Below are 11,040 nucleotides of genomic sequence, written 5' to 3'. Positions count from 1 at the left end.
CCTGAAGATAGAAGAGTTTGTTGAATCTGACGTGACATGTTCGTACGAACCCTTTGTACGAACAAAAGTAAGAGAAATTTAGGATAAGAATACGAAAATGTTCCTACATGAGGCCCATTGGATCTAACTGTTTGTGTTTATATTGCGCAGAAAGCTGCATCACTGTAGAGGCCAGCAGGGATCGAAATATTTCAAATTGCAAATCTTATTTCATTTAATTTGCGACAACAATAATGAACTACACCAAACTCAAAGAAAAAACATCACAACACAGAGAATGGTAAGCTAATAATGGTAGCTAATGTTAGCTTGTTGTTGGTAATTTGTTTTTGGTATCTTGCTGCAGATGTTGTTTAGTTGACCTTATAAAAAGGAAAAGTCACAGATTCATGTAAACTTTCTCTCATCTGTATTATGTGTCTATGTTAATTAAGACTATTTGGCATCCTAGGAGCCATGTTATTGAATTAGTCCACATTAAATGTCTGTTCTGATGTAATTTTTCAGGAACAACTTATACTCTGGAGTGATTTATCTATATATTTTTTCTCTTTAAGATGCATTTTTGACTGGTGAAACGTACTCTGAAGTGTCTTGGAAAATATTGTATATACACTCCATCACAATGGCCTTTTTAAATTAGTCTCAACTTATTGCAGTAGTATTGAAGAAAGTATCAGGGTTTAGGTTATATACTGATTTTAATTACACTACATTTGGTATAGTTTCATGATAGAACTGCAATGATTGTTAAATGTGACTGTTTTGCTTAACTTGATGATTTTTATATTAATAACTACTTGCCTGAAAACAAATTCACTACATAACTGAACTTTTAAATCCTCATTAGGGTAGGTTTTTGATGTCTGAGGGCATGGCTTCCAGTGAGAAGAGGGACCCCCCCCCACCCCACCCCACTGATGACATAATCAACTAGGTGGAGCCATGCCTCGGAGCTTTTATTTAAACCAATTGTACTTCCTTATTTTCGGCCTGAACTCCTGGTCACTTGATTAAACAAGACTTCAGCAGAGAGCACTCTTTGGTTTTGTACAGTTCCTCTTTAATAATCTTTTCCATACATTTGTACATTCACCATATGGTTAAGCACACATCCTGGTAAAATGTACTCTTGTGTATAATGTGAGCCCACAACTTTATGGATGATTTTTAGGGTTAAATGTCATGCATTATACATGCAAATTACAATACATCTCATTTTGAAGCTTGTAAAACACAGCAGTAAAAAATAATAATAACTCAATGGTGAAAAATTCCTAATTCTAACTCATTTTGCCAGCATGTGTTTCAAATGTTCAACACCAGTAGAACTTACTGGGTAGAGCTGAAAGTCTTGACCAGTATTAACCTTTGTACAAAAATATCTGTCAAAAGAATCATCTTAAAACATTTCTTACTCAAACCCACTATGTCCTGATAAATAAGTCACCATTTTAATTGCAAAAACAATCGCCAAATGGTCAACTATCAGTATTGTCAATAAGTTGCATGTTAAGGCAAACCATAAAACTGTAAGACGGTTGCACAAACTCCATTTAAAACCACAACTGTCAGAAACCAAAAATATTTGTCATAGTCCAAAAGGATGAATGTGTGTTGTCCCAACAGGTTATCAGGGCACTACAGGACCAGAGATGACACTGAGCCGGCTAGGCGCAGGAAGGGGCCATTTTCTTGGAGTGACAAATATGTAGAGGAGACAAAGACAAAACTGAGAGCAGAGCCCCTGATGGTAAAATGCTTGAGCTTTGTCTTTGTCACACTGTGTGACAAAGACGCACAGCTCCGCTCCCTGAGGTGCGCAGTTATATGTAGCCTGTGTGTATGTGTTTGTGCTGAATCGAAGTCACAAAACCAGCCTTCTCATATCACTGAGTAAACTCTGTCTCAACTCCTGAGCTTCTGGTCTCAGTGCTTGTGGCAAAACACGTAAAAAAAAATATATATATATCAAGACTTCAGCCCTGTTACATAAAATTGAAGAATTAGCCTCACTGACGACAGTTAAATCAGCCCATGTTCAAACGCTGCATAACCACTACCTTATAAGTCTACAGGTGAGCCGAAGGAGATAAAAGTGGACGTTTAATGGCAGCAGCTGGTGTGAGCGGTGACTTGGTCTGAGGTGAGGGAACACTTGCTCTACAGAGCTGCTTCGAGCCAGCAAGATTAATGGAGGCTCTCTGGAGCAAAGGCAACAACCACAGCTTTAATAAGGTACAAACAATCGGTTCCACTCCACTGGCCTCCCAGGGAAAACTATTGTTGTGCTGCATTGTTTCTTGGTGAGGTTCCTCGGAGACACGTGCCTAGTGCAGTGTGTGACTGTCTCCGATACAGCCAGGGGAGAACTCAGYGTAGACCTTCGTTTGTCTGTGTCAGAGTGAAGCCTGGCTCTCTCCCACCCCTCCCACTGCACCGCTTTCCAAACTTTTCCCCCTTTTTTGTCACTCACCTCAACTCCCTGCACTTTCAACTTCATGTGATCCTCCCGCGTGGTCTTTCCATCTTTCCTCTTCTTCCAGCAGTAGCCGTCCTTTCTGTACTTCACCTTCTTCCTATTGTACAGTATCATCGACCCATTCTGCGGCCTGGATCCAGGGAGACAGGGCAGACAAAGGGAGAGCAAAAAAAGAGAATTGTGAAATGTTTCTTTTATTTTTTTATTTTTAAGGTAAAATAAAGCTCAGCTTGGGAACTCATTTCAGAGATGTCCAAAAAGGCCTGGCGTGAGTCTGGGCCAAACAGTGAAAAAAGTGAAAAATATTCAACAGAGACTCAGCTGACAAGACTTCATCATGGTGTTTTTCAGCATCTACAGTATATGCACAGTTTGACAATAGACTAGCTATCATCATGCAGTGTTTTAAAGAGTGTGAAGTGTGTGCTCTAGGGCAGAGATTCCCAAACGTTTTATCTTCTGACCCACAAAATATCCATGGCTTAAACTTGTGAACGCAAATATTACTAGTCTGAGTACACGAACTTCATTAATAACCCCAAAAACACAGGCTTTTTGACAWTCTAAACAGYTTGTACACAAATATAAATACTTATTTATASTTATTTTGTGTTTTTGTAATATTTATAGAGAAAATATTACATCAGCAATTATTTTATTACCCTTTAAATTGATTTCTGGAGATTATCCAAGGCGCTTCATGACCCATAATTGGGTCCCAAGCCCAACTTTGAGAACCAAAGAGCAATGGTTCCCAAAATTTTCAGCTTTTGACCCAAAAAAATAACAGTAACAGAGACCTGTGGCCCCAACTGCTTTTGGACGATGAACATTTGTATCAGGTCAACTAAACATGGGCATAGTAACAATATTTTTTATACTACATTTATCCATTTCAAATATACTAACCTCACTCCTTTGTAACAATTAAGGCAAAAATGTAATTAATTCAGAAAATCTTTTCAGGACCCCACTTTGATGTTTCGGGACCCCACTTTGGGTCCCGACCCCAACTTTGGGAAACACTGCTCTAGGGTACAGAAAGGTGGGCTTCCACCATTATCTCTCAATCATCCACCTTAAATGAGTTGTGGCGTTGGAAACCCCTTGGGGAAAGAGAAGATCCTCCCTCAGAGTCCATTCATAATTCATCCTCCCACMGCCAGACCACAGCCCGCTGGCTCATTCTAATATAATGTAACTATTTGATGATAATCGGCCTTCCACTTAGATTTGTATCAGAAGCATTTGGCACTCAGTGTCGGACATTAACAGAAAGTGTAGCATAAAATATTTATGACTTTCTCAACAATCAGGAAGCAGATGTACGCTTGTATTGGTATTTGCACGTTTGGCGAAATGGCTTTGTGTCGTCATTATAAATCCATACATTTTGCTGCGCTGCACATTTCCTCACTCTTCCATCATCCAGCACAGACACAATCATCGACTCCACCAAAAGACATACGCTATCTATAGCAACAAATGTAACTCGCACGATGTCATTTCAGCATTGACAACTAGATGTGTGCCCGCGCAACAGTCTCACCAAAGGGCGCTTGCTGTCAAGCAAGACAAATATACCATCTACCACAAATTTGATACAAAGCTCATGAGTTTTCTTTTTAAGAAGGGAACTTTGATATGGCAAAGCTCACTCAAATAAATTATGTTGAACACAGTGATTTTTTTTATTGTTTATTCACAAAACAAAGTTGTTAATGAGATTCATAGAAACTGGAAAAGTCCACTCTACTTCAATCCTTGTGTTTATATCAGAACTAAAAGGGAAAAGTYTGGTTTTACCAGGTTCAAAATTTATCCAAATCTAACCCCAATGGTACAAAAACACACAAATTTCATCCTGCCATTATTTTTGAAATAAAAATGAAGGTCAAATGGAAAAGCAGTGTGTGAAAAACTAAATCCATCCCATGATTCAACAGCTTGCAGAACTTCCTTTAGCAACAATACTAGAACTGGATGCTTTCTATATGCCTTTATTAGTATCTCGCATTGCTTTGGAGGAAATCCGGCCCACTCTTTTTTCCCAACATTGCTTGAGTTATTTGCAGAGATTCATACCTGCACATCTCTCCAAAACATCTTTTCAATCAACTTGAGAGGTCTGGACTTTGACTGGACCATTGCAGCACCGTTTTTCTTTTCTGTTTCAGCCATTCTGTTCATTTGCAGCTGTGTTTTGGGATCATTGTCATGTTGCATCATGAATCTGAGATGGAGCTCTGGTATTTTTTTTTTTTTAATTTAATGAGTAAAACATTGTCTGACCTTGGGATGAATTTGTTTGAACTTCTACTGGGAAGACTCACAACTGTTTTAAAAGTTTTAAACTTGTGAATAATCTTTCTTACTGTAGACTGAGGAATATTAAATTGTTTAGAAATGGACCATCCCAGAATGATTGACAGCAGCAGTTGGCTCTCTGAGGTCACTGTTAGTTTTTCCTTCTTGGCGTGCCAGGATCAGTGTTTTTCTGTGTTCAGTTTTCTGTTTATTTCTTTTAGAGTTAGTTTCTGCATTTTACTCTGTGTTCAGTTTCTTCCTTGTCTCCTTGTGTTTCCAGCTTTTATCGGTCTACTTCCTCAGTCGGTTTTTTATTGAGGTGCTCATACTGATAATGCTCCGCGATTCAAGTGTGTTTGATCAGCAGCTCCTGGTTGTTATTTTCTCACTTAAATCGGATGGAAGCTGTAAGGATGGACTTAGCTTTTCACACACAGCTCTTCCATTTTGGTTTCAGTTTTGTTTAATGTATAATAACATGTTTGTAWCCATTGTGTGCTTTGGTACACTTGAGGAAACAGGAAAAAAATGTTTATTTTTATTGTGTCCCAATATGTAAGAATCTAACATCGAAAAGGAGGTGGATTTTTTTTTTCTGAATGTAAATCCAGGTTCTGCAAGCACGCAACACAAAGAGGAAAAAAGAAGAAAAAAATCTGACAAGTGTAATTGCTCATTTGGCGAGAGCCATTTCTTTCAAACTGAAAGAAATGGGACAAACGACTCTCTGCTTAACAGGTCATTCTGCTTGGTCCACTTGTGTTTTCCACCCTGTGATGAGAGGGATAATACATCTGATCCACCACTCTTGTACTCTTTCTGTCTCAGAGATTGCTGCTCAGGATTGGAGCATCCTAACGGCCTTCCATCACTCCTGATTAAGATGCTGAAAATAAGGCTRAAGTTCTGTCGCAAGCTCAATCTTACAACACAGAAAGATCTGGCATGTTGTTATTTTTCCCCCCTCGGTATCAGGCAAACACAAGTATTAGATGTCTAAACTTTACTTAAGTCCTAAATCCCTGTTACTGAGAGGGAGGCACAGAGCCTGTACTGGATGGTAGAAATGACCAAAAGCAGAATACAGAGAGAAAGTAAGTGGAGTGAAGATGATTTATGAAAATAAAACAGAACAATAATAGCAAAGTATGCAAAAGTTTGCTGATGCTATTGAGCTGACCTTTATTTTACTAAAAATCAACATGAATTCTTTTCTAATAGCTGCTTCCATTTGTCATTGTTAGGATTGATATAAATTGTGCGGTGGAGGATGAGATCTATTTTTTTATTGTAAAGGGGTGCATGCAAGAAAGAGTCTGCCTAGTTMCTCTAAAATGTTGAGATTTACACAATAAGTACCTGTTTTTATCTCCAAACAACAACTCTAAATATGATTATGTAAACACATTCATGTCAATAAGACCCATATACTCACATAAGCTTTGGAACGCACACACACAAAGTGAGTCTTGTCTCATGCACAAATGCTAAAAAATGCACACAAATACAGAGAAAAACTAGAAACAAAAAGCTTGAAAACTCACATCAAAAGTGAAGAGAAAGAAAAAAAAGCTGAGCTGATTTGTGCCTTCTGTAACAATAACCAAAATAAGAAAACCCAACAGTTGTTTTGCATTGTTTTGTTGTTTATTGTTACATTTTCTTTTCACAGGATTTATTTATAACCCTGCATGCATCATTTTGCTGGGCTGCCTTTGGGGGCTGTGGCGTGTGTTTATCTTGGTATCACTCATCAATCATTTTTTCTTCTCGCTGGATCTCAGGGGCCAGTGGGAAGGGAGGGGAAGGAGGAGGTGGGGGTCCCCACAGTCCCCGCTCTGTGGCCCCTGACAGCACCTTCTAATGAGAGACGCCACTCAGACGCTGACGTGATCGCTCCTCGCTGATCTCTGTTGCTCTCTTTCCTCCTCCCTTTGGTCTCCTCGCAGCCRCGCTCTTCTTGCCGTCAGTCAAGTAGCTGTGCACCAGGGAATGTCTTTGTCTTCTCCCTTGCTGTGACATCGTCTCTGCCACCCCCCCGTTTTACCCCTCACTCACAACTCTCTTTAGTTTAGAGCCGTTCTCGATGCTCACATCAGCACTTGGGCTCCGTGGCCGAATCTAAAAGTTTGGTTGCTATTGTTTGTTTCACTATCATTCCGAATTTCGTCCTTCAAAGGATACAAGGAGCGTGCGCTTTTTAAAATGTAGCTCAGCATGAGACAAAAAGATGGGCGCGGATGAGATAAGGCAGAAAATCAAATGACACGGGGCTATCTGGTCTCCTCCAGAGCACTGGAAATTGGGGTGAGGCTTCGGTGTCAGAGGCTCCATGCCGTATTTATCGGCTAGATGCAAAAACGTATTCGCTCAGCTATTTTTGAGGGACTGTTAGGTGGATGCTATTTTCAATTCAAGGCACTTTGGACAAAAGACCCTATAGGAACCCATTCTGAAGAGAGGACCAGTCTAAAGTGCCTGCTTTGTTAACATAATGGATCTTCGCTCCCCCTTGCTGTCTCCCTCTTTCTCTTTTGGACTCATTTTTTTTCCGACTGTATACTTAGGCGATTCAATTAATTTTATCAGAATTGCACATATTTATAGATGAGAGGGAAAAGCTAACAGCTCTGTGGTTATAGAAGCGTTACAGGAGGCCCCTTTGTCTCAGATGCCCAAATGTAGCAGATTAATATGTAAATGCAGGCCTCTGTCAAAGTGCACACAAACTCAGAAGCTGGCTCCCCGCTCACTTCTTTTAGAGTTTTCAGCGATAATAAGCTTTACCCTCAGGGTGGTGTTAGGCCTTGTCCGCTCCTTCAGGAACCATTCATTTACCCAGGTAATGGCATTCGCTCAATCAGATTTGTTCATCTGAAAAAGTCAAAGAAGGGTAGGGGAGGGGTTTTATGAGGCTGGTGACGTGTTCAGAATGGGCTAGCGCAAGGGAGCAAAACCCATCTATAGCCTCGACTTTACTGTTTGAAGTTTAAAGTGCTAACAAAGAGGGTAAAAAAACATACTATACTATATTGTTATAAACAGACACAAAAAAGCCAAATAAATGTGAGAGTTGAGACATTTTTGGACAAACTACAGCTCTAGTGAATAAAACTAAAAACAAACTCATGATGTATACAGTCTCACAGGGAGAAAAGTTAGGATGACATGGAAAACATTCATAAAAATAAATAMCTTGATATCTATTTATTTACAGAACCTGTGAACCCAAATTATTTTATGATTTGTGCCGTCTGCCTAAGGCAGAGGTTCTCAGTTCTGTTCTTCATGGCCCACTATCCTGCATGTTGCAGTTGTTTCCCTGCGTTGGTATGCCTGCTTTAAATGAATTGACATAATTGAAATTTGAAACTAGTCAAAAGGATAAAGAAGTCTTTACATGATCAGGTCATGTGATTTTTTGACAACTTGCTACTACAGGGTTGCACAAAACCTTAAGAAGCAAGGATGGGCAAAGGATGTATAGTTTGTCTAATAACATGAAAGAACATCTAAGAGCTATTTAGAAACACTGTCCCCCCAAAAAAATTTCAGTAGTTTTTAAAGCTAATTTCTCAGCATACCAACTAGCCCCACTTTGGACCCTTGAGCAAGGCACTTAACCCCTCAGCTGCTCCCTGGGCACTGTAATTGGCAGCTCACTGCTCCACGTGTGTTCACATGTGCGATGTGTAAAATGCAGAGGATTAATTTCCCCTCTGCAGGACAATAAAAGGCTAATAAAAAAATATTGTGAAATGATTGAGAGAATCAARTTTTTTTTTGTGCAACATGGGAGCAAAGGTGCAATCTGGTCCAATGCTTTTAGGAAAAATGAACAACCTAACTTTACACTCTGCATATCTTTGTTTCCCACAGCCAAAATGTCTTTTAACTGATTTGATTAGAAAGCTTTTAAAAAATACTATGTGGTTAACAATTCACAGTTGTTTTTAGTAATATATCACAGGCCCAAAATAAAATAAATATATAAATAAAAAATAAAATGTAAATAAAGCTGATTAGACAAAATAAGAAACAATGACAACATGGTTAACATGGTCTGCAATAAAGTTTTTAAAATTTAATGTAACTTTCTGATTCTTGACTGGATTTAATCTATTTTGGACGGAAAATAAAAATGGTTTGAACGAGGTGTACAAAAAACGACTGCTACAGRAGGAGACTTTAGGTGTTATTTCACCAGGACTAACAGTGTTGTTTTGAATCGAATTCAGTCAGCTTCACACCAATTTGCACTTTTTAGCATGTGACCAACACGTTTCTCATTTGGACCAGGCCAAAAAAATACACTAATGACCACTCACAGCAGGGAGGGAAGGGAGAATGATTTGTTTGTGACTCAGGCCAGCATAAAAAAAGCAAGTCAGTACAGTTTAGAAGCAAGGAGCCACACACATTTTAGTTTGAATAAAAATTATCCTGTGATAGAAATGAAAACGTTTTTTAAAAACCAAGAAAACAAATTCACTTAACCGTTTAAAAAAAATAAGAAAAAGTTAAAATTGCTATGTTCTGGTTTACTTTGAATCTATATTTATGATTATAATTAAAACAAGATATAACTTTGGGATTAGACTCAAAACTTAAAAGTTATGAAACGTGTTTTGAGAGAAAATCCATCATTTGGGTTTTAAATGGTAAAAATTTGGTGTTACTGGTCACACTCTCATCAAATATAAACTGGACTGACTTTTCCCCCCGTCATGTTGTAGATTTGATAAATAGCGCACACAGTGTATGCCTTCCCAACTCACCTCAGACGGAAGATGAGTTGGACTCGAAAAGCTTTTAGGATTGGAGATTGAGCAGGTTGGGGCCTGAAGTGCCTCTAAAGGGAGGTGACGCCTGCTGTTCTCAATAACCCATCAAAGCCTTTAGCTCTCTGTATCAACAGCAGCACTCACACCTACTACTCATTCAAACACATCTCGACACATAGTTCTGCTAATATTTTATGTCTCACACACCTAACAATCCCACATGTGGCACACTCACAGAGTTTCCAGCCTTGCTCAATGCAGCATGAATGAGATAAGTGGGAGACCATAAATGAACCAGACGTGCTGATCATTTCTGTGTCTGCCAATCACAAGAAAAACGAAGATGACGCCTGCAAAAACAAAACTACATACATGGGAAGATGTCCRGACTGGGCAGAAATATTACACGAATAATGTAATTACGCTGCAAGCTATGGCGCCCTATTAGATTGTACATCATCTACGAGCTATAAACGTGTGAGCAGAGAGGTGCTGGATGCACGTCGGGAGCGTCTATCCGAGTGCATCACGTGCAATTGATGACTCGCAGATAAGCTGCTCCTTTCAGGCCTGCCAATGCATGCATCAGGAAGTGGGGCGTTCGCTAAAACTACTTTAAATGTAAATCTGCCACGGCCTCAAGATTGAGATTCATCGTTTGCACTGCTCTGAACGCCTCCAACTCCCCCCGCCAGTGCTCATACGTCGAGACGCTGCTGGTCAGGCTCCTTTTAGACTGCAAATGAGGCCTCAGCACCCGGTCATCACGATGCCCACAGCTCACAGTACTCTGGTCTAAAGTGGCCTYAGCCTTCAACCACGAATGCTTAATATCTGATAACTATGGGTTTGTTAGTCAGCTGTTCTAAGATTTCTTTTAAAATCTTATCACGTCATCGCTCTCATCCAAACAAGTCAAATGTTTCCTGCATGCCCTGYTCTGTTCAATGCAACTGAAAGGCCATTATCACGTTCAGAAGACACTTTGGATATTTACGAGAGAAAACAGCAACTGAMACGAATTAGTCTGAAGTGAATCATCAAGTTAAGTTTGCCAAACATGGCGAAACATACTGATTTCCAAAGCTGTACAGATGGAGCTCAATGTTTGTTTACCCAGTGTGTTGAACTAAATACCATAGTAGTGATGAGAGGGTAGCTGGGCCCCTGGAGTTGTAATTCAGGATAGGAAGACAGATCGTGCGCCTCCCCTCTTTTCCTCTATCTACACTGCCCGCGATTGCCACAGAACTCCAGCTCCAGCCCCGCAGCCTTGCAGCAGGAAACAGATGTTCCCCCCACACTTATCTCAATGAAAAAATCACAGACAATTTACAAAGAATATAAATTACGGCTGTAGCTGCACATCAGTGTCTCTGTCCCTATAAGACCTTGTAAAGAGGATAAGGGTGAATTGGTGTGGGAGGATGAGTGAACTGTTGGGGGACAACGTAAGGCGAATGGAAG

The 11,040-nt window shown here is 39.8% G+C and overlaps 1 protein-coding gene across 9 annotated transcripts in view; it reads right to left on the bottom strand.

Annotated features, from left to right (window-relative positions):
- camta1a (calmodulin binding transcription activator 1a) overlaps window positions 1-11,040 on the bottom strand; it is a 402,428-nt gene that overhangs the window by 176,540 nt on the left and 214,848 nt on the right. For all 9 annotated transcript variants that reach the window (XM_014010926.1, XM_014010925.1, XM_014010929.1 and 6 more), the window contains one exon: window positions 2,477-2,612. In XM_014010926.1, the coding sequence (XP_013866380.1) occupies window positions 2,477-2,612 (136 nt within the window). The remainder of the gene's footprint in view (window positions 1-2,476; window positions 2,613-11,040) is intronic.

This window comes from Austrofundulus limnaeus, unplaced genomic scaffold, assembly GCF_001266775.1.
Source record: "Austrofundulus limnaeus strain Quisiro unplaced genomic scaffold, Austrofundulus_limnaeus-1.0 Scaffold75, whole genome shotgun sequence".
NCBI lineage: Eukaryota > Metazoa > Chordata > Actinopteri > Cyprinodontiformes > Rivulidae > Austrofundulus > Austrofundulus limnaeus.
This window is presented reverse-complemented; position numbering and strand designations above follow the sequence as displayed.